This window comes from Aedes aegypti, chromosome 2 (genome assembly GCF_002204515.2).
Source record: "Aedes aegypti strain LVP_AGWG chromosome 2, AaegL5.0 Primary Assembly, whole genome shotgun sequence".
Taxonomy (NCBI): Eukaryota; Metazoa; Arthropoda; class Insecta; order Diptera; family Culicidae; genus Aedes; species Aedes aegypti.
The window spans coordinates 463,149,862-463,168,696 of record NC_035108.1 but is presented as its reverse complement, the minus strand read 5'-3'; the positions used below and the strand labels follow the sequence as shown (position 1 = coordinate 463,168,696).

Genomic DNA, 18,835 nt, shown 5'->3' with positions numbered 1-18,835 from the left:
TAGGACTTAAACTTTCATTTCAGATATAATTTGATTCAAATTGCACGTTAAAATTTCGATTGAACCGATTTTGTCAACATACTTTCAGTCTCCATACAATATTCTTCGTTTCTCTTATATGACAAAATACAATAATTCCCTCAACCCTCAAAAAATAACTTTTCCGCTTCGAAAGTATTGTAAACTTTGATGATAAGTCATAAGTATTGTTATACACATAAATTTTGAATTCTGTGGCATATTAAGCCAATATATTACCTTACAAGCTGGAAAACTTGCATGCAAGTTGGCTGAAATAGTCATTTTTTGCATTTTCAACAGCCAATATCTCAAAAACTAGACGTGCTATGATATTTCTGAAAACGATTCAGCAACCCTTAATTAAGTGAATAGCGGTATTTTGGTGCTGGAGACAAAAACGTGTTCCGCAGTGCTATCTGGGACACATAATATACTAATGTGAAAAAGGAAGCTTTCAGTTATAATTGTGTAAGCAAGTAAGAAAGAAATTTCGGAGTCATTCATACACAGCTACTGTTATTTTTATTGAAATCTACTTGATTTTTATTTCAACTACATATTTAGACAACAATCACTGGATGATTAAGAGTAGAAAACTTCGAGATGACTTGAAACAAGTCTTGTGAAAATGAACATCGTGAATCAATCAATCACAAGATGATGATGAGTGTCATGAGTACCTATCTTACACTAAATCTAAAGTCTAGTCTGCTAACTTGATACGCTAAGCTCGAGGCTGTTAACTACCATTGCAAATGCTCTGTCTATATGTACATTCTCCACAGCGAATCAGAAAAAAAATCAATTTTTGGCGGTTGCTACCGTTGGACGTCTCGTATCAAAATTGATTGCACTCTTCGAAAAGATTTGAACTGTGCCCTCGTTTTCTCTCAACGATTGAACCCATGCAATCTCCGCGGAACGAATCCGGCATGGGTCAGCACGCTGTAGATGTCGGCTCGGGAGATTTTCTCGGCATGTCGTTCCCGCACCAGTTCCTCGCCGGGGCCAATCCAGCTGAAGCGGGCCAGGGCGTTTGCCACCCGGGGAGTTCGGTAGAAGGGATTGCGCAGATAGTCCGGCAGGAGTGCTTCCTGGGCTTCGTTTTCCAGTACGGCGGGATGGGCATAGTGGGAGATGCTTAGCGCCAGCAGAACGCACTGCAGCAGACAGAACAGTTTTAGCCACCTGGGGGAGAGATGAATGGGAAAGTGAAATGTGATCAGTAATTGAAACGATTTTGCTGTAGGGAGAGCTCCCCCAGTGCCGGACAGCACCCAATACACAATAATATTGTGGTACAATCAAAATGCTGTATTAGTTGAAAAGCAAGCTATTTCAGAAAGCAACGTTTGCCTGCCGTTTGTGGATACGAGCAACCGACATTGAAGAAGAATGCAAGTGATAGTCGAAATACGCGTATCTGTCAAAGATAAGCAATTAGGGCGGAATTAAAGAGTACTCCAGTCTACTTTTTTGTTTTCCCAAACGTTTGGAGTTCTGCTACTTAAAATGGCACACTTGCCCCGAATTTCGTTATCAGTTAGTGGTTGAATTCGTTTAGCTATTTTGTTCGATAGTCCTACGGTTACATCATTGAGGATCGAAGTGTGCTTTGATATAAATCGGACGCGAAAACTTTCTCTGCCGTCAAAAACTTTATGATTTTGATTATTTATATATTTGATCATTGTTTAAATTTAACTAGTTTGTAGAAGAAATATATAAATAATATAGGTGAAAGTGAAGTGAGTGATATGACTTGCGTTTCCGCTGTTGATTCAGCTGGATTTGGCTGCCGTGGGATCTTAAACGAAACATATGTTCCTGTCCGGAGGGGATAGACATGATTACAATTAATCAATCCGGTGAGTTTGTTCCATTATTGTTAAGCGTAGAATTATAGAATTAGTTTGATTTTCGCGTTCCGGCATGAATGCAGATGTGAAGTAATTTGCAATGCTTCGAAACTTCTAGAATCGGATTTTTTTAGACAGGTTTGTTCGATAACGCATTTCAACATGTTAGTTGTCGCGGAACAGGTTGTCGGTTTTCTCAGGCTTTTTATTTTTTCGCGAGTTTTCGGTAATTAAAATTTTTGTTCCGTTTTCGCGTTCCGATCGGTTTATTGTTAGGCAGTAGACAGTGCGGGGGGCCCAGATAGCCGTAGCGGTAAACGCGCAGCTATTCAGCATGACCATGCTGAGTGTCGTGGGTTCGAATCCCACTGGACGAGGATCTTTCCGTAAAGGAAATTTTCTCGATTCCCAGGGCATAGAGTATCTTCGTACCTGCCACACGATATACACATGCAAACATGGTCAATCGGCAAAGAAAGCTCTCAGTTAATAATTGTGGAAGTGCTCATAAGAACACTAATCTGAGAAGCATGCTTTGTCCCAGTTGGGACGTAACGCCAGAAAGAAGAAAAAGAAGACAGTGCGTAGTTCTTGTAAGATTATTGTCTGCTTACATATTCGAACGATGGACGTAAAAAAATGTCATCCGTCAAATTCAAGTTATTTTCAATTTACAGTTATTTTATATTTAGTGATTGCTGCATTCATTACGTTATAAAGTGTTTGCATCCGGTAGTAGTATTGACACTGAGAAGATTTTTCAAGCAATGTTGCTACTTTTTCCAAAAACGGTAAACTTTCGTGTGTGCCGTTCAATGTGTGAGCCCGAGTTCAGTCGGACGAAGTGACTATGGCTTAAGGACAAGAAGTGTCGGTCTTAGCGTCCGCATACATGCAACACACAAGTCTACAAGAAACGAAAAATGCTGTATTTGCTGACCACTGAGAAGCTACCGTTGATTGTGAAAATGCAACATGCAAGCATTGCTGGAAACAGCGGAATGCAAATCCGGGAGTATAAAAACAGCAAACGTTGGTACATTATATCTGGTGAGATCGTTTTAAATACTCAATATTATAGTTTTTGCTCAAATAATGAATTCATGGGAAACAGTTCCTGTAAAGCGGGTTCCTATATAGCGGGTTTGGGGCAAAATAAATTTTCTTCTCGTTTCAGAGAGCGAGCAAAGGCGCTTCAACCAAGGCTCTAGAGCCAGGACATAAGGAAGAAATGCCTATGTCCCATCCCAGGAGAACAACAATGGAGTGTGCATTAACTTTCTTAGCACCGCCACTCCCAACGATTTTACCTCTGACCCTGAATTGAAACGGTTGGTACGGTTGTCCCCGTTTCTTCTTTCATGAATTGAAATTTTTTTGTCTATCAGTTTATTCATGCGTGAATAACCTAATCGTCATGATTTTTTCAATTGCCTTCAACCCAAAAGTCTGCACAGTGGGCCTGGCCATTTTAATATTTGTATCATATCGCCGATATTCTGCAAATATTAATACTGACAAGAAAATATCTTAAATAATTAAGGTATTTCCAGGATGCTTTTCAATATTGGCTGTGCAAGCGCTTAGATTAGATTAGATTAGATTAGATTAGATAGTCCTACGGTTACATCATTGAAGGCGCCGCTTTTAATCACATAAAAGAAAGAACAAAATGAAGTCCAGCCAATACGTAATTAATTGCGATCTAAATAATATATAATTAGTTGTGAACAACCTATAATTGATTATAAAAATTATAATCGATAAATTGTATTATTAATCCCACACTAGTGCTCGTGTCTACAATTTTCCTCAATTAATCAACCTAATCTGCAAAGCTTAGGTGAAAAACGTTCGTTCGGTCGGTTGAGAGAGCCACTGTCTTTCCAAGCGCAGTTTGGACCGCTTCATGCCATCATGCCTTTGAGACTGGCCAGCGACTTTTGGTGCGCTTCCTCGTCTTATGTTACCGACGAAAGAGATACATGTGATGGCGAGTGTCGATCATGCATACGTTTTTTTTACTCCAGGTGGGCATTAAGATAGACCTCAGCATCGGCAAATACTTAGCAAGTTATCCATGTCGATTACTATCATGATAATATTGTCAACATCAGCGACTCTAAAACTTTCCTGAGGATTTCAATTACTGTTTGCGCACCAAATAACACCACGATATATAAAGAACAGGGATTGAATCCTGAGAAATTTGAGAGAATCTTTTACGTATCGCTCTCTGTAACTATCATAATATGCAGCACATTTTGAGAGACTGTTTATCGTATACTGCTTTCCCGTAACGCGGGTAGATCACCTTTTCGAGGTGCGTTACGAGGTAAGATTTACCATATTGTACTCTTGTTGTAGCTGTTCTTGTTAATACTTATAAGATACGGTCGGAAGAGTATATAAAAAAATAACAAGCCACTAAGACCTACCTATTTATCCCAGATGATGAGGAGGTCGAAGTATCTGAGGCTGGATTCAATTCATGAGACAAGTTCTTCCCGAGTTCAAGTCCTTATATTTCGATTTCTAGGAGGTAAACGATTCCGAATCAGTGGAGTAGCAGGCCTCCAACCTTCTAAAATAAACTTCTTGTTTCAAGGAATCTTAATGTCTAATGCGATGAAACCTGATCACAGTTACAAAAAACAATTTTGAAACTAACAAGTAGAAGCAATAGTTTGATACGCTAGAGTACCGATGCATGGTCAAAATCAGTATCATTCAACCAGCTTAGTGGCCGAACCTGATTAAGGGGCGCGCTTTTGAGAGTTTAATCAAAGACAAAATAAAGTCCTCCATGACCCTTGCAGTTACCCAAAATTTTATGGCTCGTGAGGTAATCTAGAATGCCGTGAAAAGTGTACTGCGATCTGTCAAACTTGGGTACCTTTTGCAGAACCAAGGGACCAAATGCAGTACTAGAAGTGGTACGCAATCTGAGCTCGAGTAAGACGGACCTGGTTTAATGGTGACAAACTGTTTTCTCCAAAAGGTATAAATAGTGGTATCTTTTTCTAAAGAGGCTCTATGCAAAATAGTAAAGAATGATAATTGTATAAAAAACTACTACTCCATTATTTCTCAATAGTAATGGAAAAGAACGACATGCACTAAGCAAAGGACACGGGTATACCACAAAAGATCAAAGAAAACTGGTCGCAGTGGTTCATCCTGAACAGAAGCAGAAAAAAAATCGTACACTGCTACAACTTTGATCAGATTGGGGAGATAGTAGTGCATGATAAAACCCCTTTAAACATGCTCGAAATCTGGGGGACACTATTGTTATTAGAAGTTCGTAGATTGTTTATCGTGTCTGTAAAGAAAATCACCTACTCCCAACGGTAAAAAAGCGAGAAAAATTGTTTTTTCATCGCTCTCTCTTTGGGGCTCTCGTGCGCTGCTTCGATTTATCAGACTTGTTACAACTTACGATACATTGACGATCGTAGACCGCAACAGATGGGATGTTTTGATCGTGCTTTCATACTCAAATGAGAGCGAATTCTGCAATGCCTGATAAAGAACACTATAACATTTAGAACACCTGTATTAGGTGGTTCAAAAACTCGTTTTTGCACCACACTGCTAATTCGATTCTTGATCAAATTCTGAATGTCCTCCTAGAATTTGAGCTCATTTGGATGAAAACTGAGACTGCCAGTGATGCCTGAAGAGTAGCTCAATTTTTGTAGCCAAAGATTTTCAACTCATACAAAAATCAATATTTAATCAGTCGTAAACAAAGTATCTAACACTATCAGTGTTGCTCTAACCCTCAAGAGCACGTGGGCAAACACTATGACCGTTTGAATGAATTTCTTGCTTTTCCCATAGTAATTGCCATACAAACTTTGAAGGGCTTTTGCAGTCTCAGTTTTCATCCAGATGAGCTCAAACTTTGGGAAGACACTTAGAATTTGATTTAGAATCTGATGAGCTTAGCTTAGACTGACTACACATATCATTGGTTGCTAATCCGTGATTGACCGAAGTCAGTGAAATGCACAAAGAATCAACTAGAAGTTCGCTGGGATTGGCCGTAATCTTCTTCAATGTGCATGATTCAGTGCCTTCATTTATACAGGGTCAATAACGGCGCCGGCCACGTCCTTGCAGTCAGGTGGGATTGGGGGAAGGAATGTTAGTGTGTAACCTTTGCTTTTTGGAGACCGTGTTTGAATCTGCATCTCCACAAAGGTTACTGGGAGGGATGTTTATTAATGAGGAGGATCGTTGGGTCACAGGATTCACTTTGATAAGCGATTAGATCATGATAAAAAATTATTTGTGAGATGTAAACATGCTTATATGTAAATATAATATTTTCATTTGATATGAACAATTTCCATGTAGATGAAAATTACACCAACACGAACCATTCAAAGTTTGATGAACAAATATTTAAATGTAACATTCCTAACTCTCTTATTCTTATTCCGACACTTACAGCGGCGAACCATCCAAAGTTTGTTGAATAAAGTGAACCTTTCGCAAGTCTACACTTGTAGTGTCGAACCATTCAATGTTTTTTTATTACAAAAATAAAGGTAAAAAGAATGGGGTGTTTTGAAGAAAAAATAAAATGTTAAACATAAATAATTCATGCATCAGAGTTTATGTCGACACTCATAGTGACGAACCATTCATAGTTTGTTGAAAAATCATGTTTACGTCCCATCGTTGTAACGATTAAATGTGCAGTCATACATATTTTATAGATTAAAAATAGTAGCATGAAACGACCTCACCAATTGATCCGTCATTCTTGACTGAGCAGCAACAATCCACTTTCAGCTTCACTCGTTTGCTCGGCTATATAAAAGCACTCAGAGAAAATAGGCGTGCGACCCGAGAGGGAAAACAGCTGACGACTTCTCGGGCTTTCTTGACGTACTGCCCAGGAGCAAGCGTCAAGGTCGAAGGATCAAACAGAACTAATCGAACACAGCACTTTTTCACTTTACTTGTCCGACGCACGACATGTTTGATCCTGCCCTCATCGCCCGCCCCACTGGAGCAAGCGTCAAGGTCGAAAATTCAAACACTACTCTTTAGAATCGAATGAACGGTGTGGAGTAAAAACGATTTTTTGAACCACCTTAACCTGTATCTTAATGAGCAAGACGTATTACAATAATTGAATATCTTCGTATATATAAGACTCAATGTCTCGCAAAATGCTTAAAAAGGGCCTAAGGAAGATATATCAAATGTATGTTTTAGAAATCATCAAAATATTTAAGAGAATTATTCATTGAAGCATCGCTCTTTCTTTCAACATTTAGGTGGTAAAATATACAACATTATTCGAAAATTATGTTGTGTTCCTTTCAATTTTCAATTATTTGTTCCGATGTTTTCAAAGAGTTTGATTTTGTTGCAAGTTTCTCTGTACTTACCAGGTTTAATTGTAAGAACGCAGCCTGATAAATAGTGAACCTGGTATCGAATACCTCTGTAAATTGTAATTCCTTTTCAAAGGCTTCGTAAGTGCATGTTTTTGGATTAGATGTTTGTAATACATATGAGGTTTTATCTTTAAGCTCTGGAAGTTTCTCTGCAGAAATCCCAGCGGTATAATTTCAAAGGAATTCAAAAGAGAACACCAGAAACTATCTTTGAAAAAAATCAAGAAAAGATGTTTGGAAATATATACCAAAATGGAAGAAAACACTCCATAGGAAGAACGGAGCAATCCGTTAGTGTTTTCCTTGGGTAACTCCTGGATGCCAAATTCCAAGTGTTGGGACCTTTCGGACGTTTTCGGAGTTTCTGTAGCACGTCGTTTATCAGGTTGAGCGAGCTTATATAGGCAAGGTAGAAATGAGAAGATATTTTAAGTAATAGGGGAAGACGAAGTAAGATCGCTCGCCTATGCAAATTAATTCATATGTCAAAATCAAGAATCAATAAATCTTTTTTCGACGCAGCACATCGTTTTTGGAAGTCTTAGGCTTTATCAAAAAATATCACAGGTATTGTATTTGTAAAAAAAAATATTAATTTCTTGCTGCTTAGAAAAGAGATGCCTTATCTTCCGAAATCCTTAAGACAGCATCTGTTAAATTTAGATCAAACTGAAGATCGACGAGTAGAAACTTTGCTTTTGATATGTTTTTATGAAAAATTTAATGAAAATATCACGTTAAATAATTCGGAATGTCAAAAATCTTGCGTTTATTAATAGTACTTGGTAAACTATCAAGCAAACCGCCATTTTCATACCAAACTGAAGGTGTTCCGTCTTACCCCGTATTCCGCTATGTCTTAGACATTGGGCGGAATGAATAAAATGTAGTAAAGTTGAGTTTACTACACCCAGATAACCAGAAATCGCATGAAAGTTCACGTTATAACTCGTTTATTATCAAACCCGCTAAACACAGTGGATAAACTCGTCAGATTGATTAGTTTCCTCGCATAAAACACTTCTTTTCTGAGTTCATTTGTACATTTCGTTTCGTCTCGTACACTCGTACAAAGTAAGTCGAATCAATCCGTAGCAGCTGTCAAATCAACATTTGTTATCATAAGTTAAGTCGCAGAAGATCACAGGTTAGTTCGGTAGAATATTTATACACTCGCATTGTATGTTATTATTCATCACATAATATATGCACGCATATCGCTTCCACTTTTGTACGTAGAAGGTCTTTTCGCGACATCTTATAAGTGAAATTTTGCACATATAAAGCCTCCAGGAGATTTCGTTATACGTACATTTTGGTTGTCTGGGGAGCCTTTACAAACGATATTTTTGTTGCGTAAATAATTAAATTCATACGTTTTTGGCCGTATACTTATAGAATAATCTTGTGTAGATAATCAGGAGCAAAAATTTTATCAAATTTAAAAAATATTTCAATTGTTTTGATTATATTAATAAATTTACACCCTTGGGTCAAGATGAGCACCATGTTCAAAATTAAGCAAAATTGTGAAATTATAGAACCACATTTAGCTGTGGGCTTGACTTGCGGTATCCTCTTTGCACAAACATTTTTTCTAAAAAAAATATAAACAAACAACAAATTTAATCGATTTTTAAGTAAAATCTCAGCAATCTATGAAAAGTTATTTATTTTTTGATAAAAGTTTTAAAAACTATGCTAGTTGAAGATAAATACTATCAGATATTAAAGATAATATCTTGGGATATTGCAAGCATTGAAAAATAATAGTTTTCTTTAGTAAATTGCATCTTTTTATGGGGGTGCCCATCTTGCATTAATGAATGTTTGCCCTTTACTGGCATAAACCAGATTTGCTGGTATGTCTGAAACATAGTCTTTGGAAACTTGCAATCAGAAGACACAGTGTGTTTGTTTGACAAATTGAGACATGAATTTGCGAAAAAATACGCGTTCTAGTGAGACTCGAACTCACGACTCCGTGTACGCTAGACCGGCGCTTTAACCAACTAAGCTACAGAACACCTTATGATTCTGCGGAATAGAAAGCCAAACTGAATCCGAGTACTAACTATAAACACATCTCTTTTCGTAAATCCATGTCTCTTTCGGACTTAGATGCCAAACCCCCAACACGCTCACGTTTGTAACTCCCGATCGCAAGTGAGAGCGAATTGTTTATGGATACTGAGTTCTTACGCTCTACAGCCGCATACCTATAAGCCGAATGCTTGCCGGCACGAGGTAAAGCAGTAAAGGGCAAACATTCATTAATGTATCCCGAGTTGCGTCCTCCTGGCGCAGTTGGTCGTAGAGCGTGCGACCGCACTGAGAGCTCAACGCATACTGAATTTCGTGCCGGCAAGCATTCGGCTTATAGGTATGCGGCTGTAGAGCGTAAGAACTCAGTATCCATAAACAATTCGCTCTCACTTGTGATCGGGAGATACAAACGTGAGCGTGTTGGGGGTTTGGCATCTAAGTCCGAAAGAGACATGGATTTACGAAAAGAGATGTGTTTATAGTTAGTACTCGGATTCAGTTTGGCTTTCTATTCCGCAGAATCATAAGGTGTTCTGTAGCTTAGTTGGTTAAAGCGCCGGTCTAGCGTACACGGAGTCGTGAGTTCGAGTCTCACTAGAACGCGTATTTTTTCGCAAATTCATGTCTCAATTTGTCAAACAAACACACTGTGTCTTCTGATTGCAAGTTTCCAAAGACTATGTGCCCATCTTGCCCCGCAGTTTTTTTGACCGATGATAAAAAAGCTATTTTTTAACGTATTATTTGGAAAACTATTTATCACTTTTTAAAACTTTTACTGGTTGGAGGTCAAAGTAATAATGTAAAAGATAAGGATGGTATCCAATTTTACCAAAATAAGAACGTTTAAGTAGGCTTAAATCGAGCTAATCCTTAGGATGCTCATCTTGCCCCGCCTGACCCTACTACATGTTCGATAGGTTTTTTATTCATACCAAAAGTGTAGATTTTGAAGTTTTTTCAGTAATGTTTCATTCCATATAAATTGTATGAGAGCCAAAACAAAAAACAAATCAGTCTTCTAAGAATGATGTTTTTTTTGCTGTTGAGCGGAAAAATGAATTGAAAAAATCGTTATAATGCTTAGGAACAGTAGAATTTCCTTAACTAAACTCAACTAAAAACCGATTAAAATGTCATTTAGACCCACTTGCGTTTGAGTCCCTTAAATACAGTAACTTTCAGTTTCCAGCCCAGGGTTAAAATTTTTATTGGCAACACTATGCACCAAATATTTGCCAACGGCTCTTAATTTGATCGAATGGTCGATCGTCTAGTTCTTTAGATTTGTGCTCTTGAATATTTTAGTTCTGGATTCGATTCATCTTCACCTTAATTAGAGCATTTTACAATAGTATAACTCTTGAATGAAAAGAGATCGCAGCTAGCCGCGCGTGCGAACAGACATGTTTCAAATCAACTGTCACTATTTTTCTTCTCTCTGCGTATAATTTCAATTCGGCTGACGAGTTTGCAGTTCGGCTGGTGCAAGAACAAATTTTCAATGTATTTGACTAATATTTTTACAATTATAACTAATCGATCGTGAAACTCGTCGAAATATCGTTTCGGCTGGTGGAAGGAAATTCAAATTAGTACTTAAATTCAAGTGGAAAATTGTGTGGTGCTGCCCGGGATGAATTCGAATCATAATTGCGTCAAAAGTGAATATTAGTCGAATAATAGTTCTAGAAGAAGCAAAGAAAATGACATCGAAGCAACCTGCTAGTTTGGACCAATCGTTTATCTGAACACAGTAACCTTGGCTTCTTTGAAATCTTGTACTTTTTATCATTCTAAAACTAACCTCTGAATAAACCACACGTTTTAATTAAACGAGCTCTGCGTTCATTCATAAAAGAAAAGTTGTGTTATCCTATTTCTATTCAAATGGCGCCACTAGAGAAGAAAAGTAGAAACTAGTCACCCCTTTGGATAGCAAAATTGTCTTTGAAGGTATTTTTTGAGAGCTGTAATCGATTATTTTTTCCTTGTTTATTTAAAACTATTGCGTTTTGGGTGGGTCTTTATGACTTTCCAGAGAGCGAGAAAAGGAGCTTAAGCCAAGGCTTTTAAGGCGCAAGAGAAAATGGCACAAAAGTCAGAACTGAAAAAGCAGTTTTCTCCTTTGAAAACAACAAATTGATGAAAATAAAAACACACAGCCTTTATATATGGCAAATAAAAGAGCTGTGTGTTTTTATTTTCTTCGATTTGTCTATTTAAAAAGAGAAAACTGCTTTTTCAGTTTTGACTTTTGCACAATTTTTACTTGGGCCTTAAGCCAGGGCACAAGGGAGACCTGTGTCCCATCCCAAGAAAAGGAAGAGGAGAATCAACATTGCATTAATATGCAATGCATTAATATTCTTAGCAACACCACTCACAATGATTTTATCTATCTCCCTGAAATGAAACGGTTGTCCCCGTTTCTTTTACTAAAAAAATGAAATTTTTGCGTTAATCAATTTATTCTTACGTGGATAATTTGATAGCAATAATGTATTAAAATTATCTTCAAACTCAAGTCTGCACAGTAGGCCTGGCCAATTTAATATTTGTACCACATCACGGATATACTGCAAATATTGATGCTGACAAGAAAATACTGAGATAAATTTCGGTATTTCCAGGATGCATTTCAATATTGGCTGTGCAAGCACTGACCAGGCAAATCGACCAGATCGAAATCGAATTACAATTCCTTGCGAGAATGCTAAACTTTTTGTACATATCTCAGTTATTCTAAGATTTTATGGGGTTAGAAGTATATTAATTATTTTGATATATTTTGTTAGGCAAATAGTACATACTGGATCAATTGGTTGGGAGAAAAGAAATTGAACAACTAGCAAAAAGATTTTAAATGTTCTATCTTTATGTTGGGAATAAAAATTCAAAGGAAGTATAAAAAATCAATATTTTAATTTTTTTGTTGAGTTGTAACCTCTAGAATGAAAAGAAAACAGGTTAACACTTTTTAAAGCTTGTATCAGAACACTAGGTACACGTGAGCTTGAGACAAATATCATAGGCAAAGTGAGCTTTATCATAAGTAGCGTTAAACATGAATTACCAGCTATTTCGCAATTGGGTTTATAAATATTGAAGTCGTCATCAACTATCTACGGTGATCAGCTCCCCACCATTTCCTACTAAGTGTAAACCTATAAAAAAATATTTGCTAATGTTCTTTTAAAACCAAAACTCTTTGGAATTTCATAGAATTGTGGTCTAGGAATTCTTACTGCTCAAGAATTAATTAAAAAATTAATCAATCACGATAGTTGACACGTTTTTGTTGACATTCGATAACTTTTGCCTTTAACATTTACAAAACGAATGAACAATCGAACGTACAAAAAAAAAGTCAAATGAATGCAGCTGATCACGATGGAGCTGCCAGAAAACGGTTCGGTTTTGTTAGTAACAAATTTTGTTAATATGTTCGTAACAAGAGCTGTTTTTATTTTTTAAAAGCAGCTTCTTTGTTTCTTCTTCTTCTTCTTCTAGGCATTACCAAGCATAAGCTTAGTGTTCAATGAGCACTTCCATAGTTGTTAACTGAGAGCTTTCTTTGCCAAAGTTACTATTTTCGCATTCGTATGTCGTGTGGCAGGTGCGATGATAGCCTATACCCAGGAAATTCAAGAAAATTTCCAATTTGCTTGAAAAAACTGTAGAAGTACTAGCTTTTAAATCAAGAGTTAAAAATTTCAATCATTAAATATGAGAATTTGTAATTTTTGCAACGTTGCTCAAAGTTTTCCTGTACATACATCCCACATAGAATTCAGAGTCACGAAGAAGATTGCAAGATAGAGCCTGTAATGTGACGTGTAATTTGTCCAATACTATGTATTGATTTCTTGTTGTTATAAAACAGCAAGATAAGATAAATCCAATAAAAGTTATGCTTGGTCAAAGTTTACATACCGAGATTTTTGATCAACAACAAGCCTACACCGATCGGCTCAAAGCCCTAACTGCTGGACCTTTACATCGCGATCCTTCTTCTGCCAACTCGCTTCAGGCACATTTAGCACCTTAGTTGGCTTTGACAGTGCTTCCGTTAGGTTATGCCGCCACAACCCGTGCATAGATTGGTACCCACATGTGCTGATCAAACAAGCACACATCACTTCATCCCCAGAGAGCAGTGCAGAGTAAGATCTCGGCTTCGCTTCTGATGGTAACCAGCCGCGCACAGATCAGTGTATCAATTACAAAACTTCTGTGCATAAATAATAATGACTAATGGGCTGGAAAATTATACGTTGCGTTGATCTTCGAGGAGAGACATAAAGGCTTGAAACCTGAGATGCCGCTGTCCATCATACACGTTTTTCGATTGGTTTAATCACGATCTAATGGGAAATCTATTACTGCCATAAATCAAACATTTGGCAGGGAAATGCTGCATCAAAGGTACACTAGTAGGATAGTTATAATGATGGAATTGATTGACCGACATGAGATTAGCTCCGATTGAGAGAAGCTTTAATTATAATTCTGGTAGAACTGGACTTCCGATAATCAGCCAACGATGCGAATTACGAAATTCTCAATTTCAGTGCATTGCGAACGTAATCCGAACAGATATACTAAACTACCTCTAATTACGAGTTGTTTTGTTAGTTCAGAAGCTACGAATTTAATGTGGCAGCTCTTCTCGACCACAATCACGTTAGGTTTGATAACCTGCAATTACCAACTAAATGGTCCACTTATTTCGTAGTTCTCTTCGGATGGGATCAGTTCCCAGTCAGTGCTTGAGATATAGGTGATCGCTACTCCTCAGACGATTTGATTCATAGATGTGTCATGCGTCTCTATGTCTAGTAGTTTCAAAAATATAAATTTAAAAAAGTTATAAAATATATGAGTTTTTGTAAAAAAATTTACCTGGTGGTCTTACGGACCGAAGGATGATCCGATAGGAATATAAACTGAGCTTATTGCATATTTAAAGCATATGATTATTCGCCAAAAATTTGGTCGAAATCGATGATGATCGATTGAACGTTTGTGTCTAGAAATAAATCTTTTAACCTTCCCTCCGTCTTATTGTTCCAACTGAAACTACAGATTTTGAAGTCCATACAACATGATTATCAAAGTGTGTTTAGTGCCTACAAAAGCAATTAAGAAATGTAGACAACAAGTTTCATTAGATTTCAACTTGAGCAAATAAACAATTAAATCATCATCAGCGACATACGCTTAAGTAAACTACTTGAGAAAAAAAAACCTAAAAAGACATGATGGATTTCTTGTGTGCAAAAAACATCCTACAGCAAACGTGGAATATCCGTAAACAAAAATCATGCTGCGATCGCTGCTTCATCACAGTGACAAGCGCCACTTGTTTTGCGACGCCACCAGAGATCGCGAGTCGCGTGCCAACAAAACAACGTATGGGGCATGAATGTCTGGTAAAGGTCTGCGCACCTTCTTGTTAACCACACAGACAAGTTGACCTTAAACAGAGTGAAGATCTTTTGAACTTCTTTTTTTTTGTACAACCGTATCTTCGCGGCGATCAAAGGCGATCTGCTTGGTCTCTGCGCAAGTAAAAACTGAGGGAATGGTAAAGTTGCTGGTTCATATCAACGGCGATCGGATAGAAACAGATGGAGACTCGGGTGGTCGTCATGACCATGCGGTAACGATGACTGGAATTACAATGGAAATTAATAAACGTGCGGGCAATAACCGAAAGAAATGCGGTAGTTTAGGAAGATCCACTTACGAGATGGATATAAGTGCGCCTTTATGAAGCATACATGCGTGCTTGATTTAGATTGTCCACAGAAGACGGTGTGCTTTGTAAGTGCTTTTTTGCGTTTAGTGGGCGACTTTAGTGCGGATGACGGAAATGGACTCCATTTGTTAATATGGGCTCTCTCACCCGAAACAAACCGAAAAGTGGTTTTAATTGCTTTGTGAGAGAAGAGTAAAGGGCCGATTTTTTTTTGAAATGAGTGGAATGTTATGCTTGGTGTTTTGAGATTTATTGGCAGTTAAAAGGATAGAAATGGAATGTACCTATATTATGTCAATAGCATCCATACTACGAAAAATAAGGTATGGCTCTGAAATATCCGTGGTACTGTTTTATAATTTATCCTATGGTGAAAGAAATACACAATACTCATCTAATCCAAAATCGAACTAGAGTGCGTTTGTTATGTTGCTTTTCAGTTTTGTGAATTCGTCCAATATTTTTTGTGTAAATTATTCATTACGCAACTCAAAACGGTTGCATTATGGAATAGTGTTGCGAAATATACATTACCGAATTAAATTCGATTGCATAATGACTATTACGAAACTGCATTATACAGTGCAGGAATCAACGTGACGAAAAACAGCTTATTACAATGGGAAATCTGTATCCTAGCATAACCAACTGTAGCAGTCAGGAAATTTGTAAATATTTATGTATATAGTTTGTGTAGATTTTTGAAAAATTGACTTGGTATCCCTAGTAGCTGTTAGAAAGTGCCGTTAAGTATAGTTAAGTACCTAGTGAAATAAGGGGTCTATTTTGTAAATCGAACAGATTCATGTGACTCGTCTGTAGTTACTGTCGATTGCCATAGTAATCCAAGGGTGGACGGCAGCTGTCAAATGTGAGCAGTTGTAAGGCTTAAAAAAAAGTCATTGTTCGCTAAATTTAATAAAAGTCATTGTTCGCAAAATTTCAGCTTATCAATACAATGAAAGATGTTGTTTCCAAGCAGTTATATAGGGGAACTTACGTATTGTCGGCAGCCTAAGCAGCTGAACTTTTAAGAAGGCAATGTTACGCAACAATAGAGCACAACAATTAGCAGGAGACACCTGAACTACACTTGACCACTCTTCGTTTATTGATTGTTATACATAAAACACTATTTTGTTCTCTTAATCTTCTATTTTTCCTCACCAAAGTCACGAGGCACTTGTTATTTTATCGGCAATGCAATTACTATTGTCGGCAACAAAAATGTTCACTTCGGCAATGCAAAACTGCGCAAAAACTAGTTTATGTATTTGTAACATTTCGTATTTGTTGACAATTCCTGAAATTAAACGTCACTCAGTATGTTCTACTCGTTTAAAGGGCCAATGCAGAAAAATACAGACTACACTGAGAAAAGAATTGCAGTTAGAAATAAAATAGCGGAGATTCAAATTGAATACACAACGCCACTAAATTTATGCAGGCTAAGGCGCCGTCCACATATTACGTAAAGCTCTAGGGGGAGGGGAAGTAGGTTCAAACACAATTTTTTTTTTCATGTAAAGACCGTTGCGGAGGGGGAATGGACGAAAATTGTACATTTTAGCGTTATGTCATAAATGGACACTGCCTAATTTCATTTTCATTTATTTTATCGAATAAATTTTGTATTCAATCTCACTATGGCAGCACTTCGGCTTTAAAAATTGCCATGTCATGGTAATAAACTTGCAGCATGTGCGAATCCAACCTTGAAGTTGCAGCGTGACGTCATGGTTAATTGATTCATAATATTGTGCTATGCAAGAAAAATCCACGGAACGCGATTATCGGATTACTTGAATTTCAGAGTTGCGTTTGAATGAGTTACATGCATGCTCCTATTTGCTACTCGCACATGCGCTACAGTCTATTAGGGTGCGGCTTATTTTTCAAAAGTTCTCAAAACCAAAAATTCGTGTACTCTTCTGAATTCGAATCATATTAGTAGAAAAACCTCGAAGTTTGAGCCAAAAATATTAAAATTTAGAGGTGCAAGCGTCTTGGAGGTGAATTATCAAGTTATAAAAAATGGCCTTCAATGAAGTCACCATAACTTCGGTAATTTCAGCACCATTACCTTAAAAAATATTTTTTTTTTGAAAACTTTGTAGAACATCAAATTTGTGTAAAATCAAAACTAATTTCAATAAAAAGTAGTTTACTCCAATTTTTATTATTTTACTGAAAAATATCTTTGTTTGACCATAACTTCATGAATACTCAACCGATTCGATCTTTTTGCATGGTTTTGAAGCTTATTTAATTGTGTTCAAACTTTTCATACACTGCATTTTACTGTTTTGATCAGGTTATTTAACATTTTAATTTTTATCAGTTAAATAATATTCTTAAAGCTGAAACTGGTTTTCCTTATTTGTTAAACCTTTGAAAAGGACTTGGCAACATTTTTTAAATAATTTTGAAACAATGATATATTTGCACATGTTAAAAAAATATACTATTCAACTTGTAATTCAAACAAAATGCTTTAGAAACAAAAGATTTATATGAAACATGTAATATTCGGCAAAAAAAACTTAAATAATCCAAAGAAATTCGATTTTTTCTATTTTTTCTATAAAAAATCATGTTTTTGGGTAGTTTATGTTACAAAACTAAGCAAGGTCCTTGGTTCGATTCCAGGTTGCCGCGAAAACTATTTTTGTTTTCAAATTTCGGTTCCATGACGTAAATTTATGAATTTCAATCCAATTTCTTGTGACGAATTTTCATATGGGATTCCTATGTTTATCGATAGTTCGTTTTCCTGAGTGTAGTTTGTTTGTCCCAATGTCACCTTCTCGAAGGGGTGAGTTTGGGCCAATTTTCAAATGATTCCTATTTAAAGGAAAATAATCAGATTTCAATTATTTGTTCAGCATTTGCAACGTATTCTCATATTTAATTGAACATATCAACTCAAATTTCGAAAGTTATTTAAAATTAATGAGAACTTACGCATTTTTGGCCAAATCTCACCCCCAACGATGGTACTTGCATAGTTGTTTTCATTTTTTTTAATGTCAAGAATTTCACCGTTAATTGAACTATTCACTGACAAGCTGAATGGCTCGATATGGTTTTGGTCTGTAAAGGTTGCTGCTCTTGAACGCTCTATCACCAAGTTATTACCGAGAGAATGAATGGTATTACAGTCCAACCTCTTTTTACGACCGTTTTTTTTACCGACGGTTCGTTTTACGACCACTTTTTAACGACCGAAATTCAGATTAACGACCGTTTTTATAAATGACCAATATCTTACAAAGTATTCAAAAAAGAGGATCATGATGTTTAGCAAAATTGTTCAGTACTTCAAGGGCTAGCACCACCATCACTGAATAGACCATTTCCGTGAAAAAAATTTATTGGCTTATATGCTTTCTGTCAATTTACTGAACAAACTTTCCTAAGGAACCGATATGTTTTGGAGCCTTTAACTGTTAGAAAACAATGAAAAACTTGCGGCACGTTAGTTCACCCCTCGGTCCCCTACAATTTGTTTCACCTTGAAAAAAGCAGACCCCTTTTTCCCCTATGGCTTTGCCCCCACGTTGTGGTGAATTTACGATCAGCTGGCATGACCAGATGATTTTTGTTTATGTTTTCATTCATCATAATGGGCTCCGTTGCGGTTTCGCTCCCTCCTTCCTTCACGGCTCCTGAAGTCTCCGTAATCACGGTTATGACCGCACCCGGCGAACACTACACGGTTCTGT

General features: G+C 37.0%; 1 protein-coding gene across 1 annotated transcript in view; it reads right to left on the bottom strand.

Moving 5' to 3' along the window:
- Positions 1-549: 549 nt before the first annotated feature.
- The window catches only part of LOC5568180, a 100,515-nt gene continuing 82,229 nt past the window's right edge, over positions 550-18,835 (bottom strand). The window contains exon 2 of the mRNA XM_021848213.1: positions 550-1,209. Within this exon, the coding sequence (XP_021703905.1) occupies positions 912-1,209 (298 nt within the window). The 3' untranslated portion in view covers positions 550-911. The remainder of the gene's footprint in view (positions 1,210-18,835) is intronic.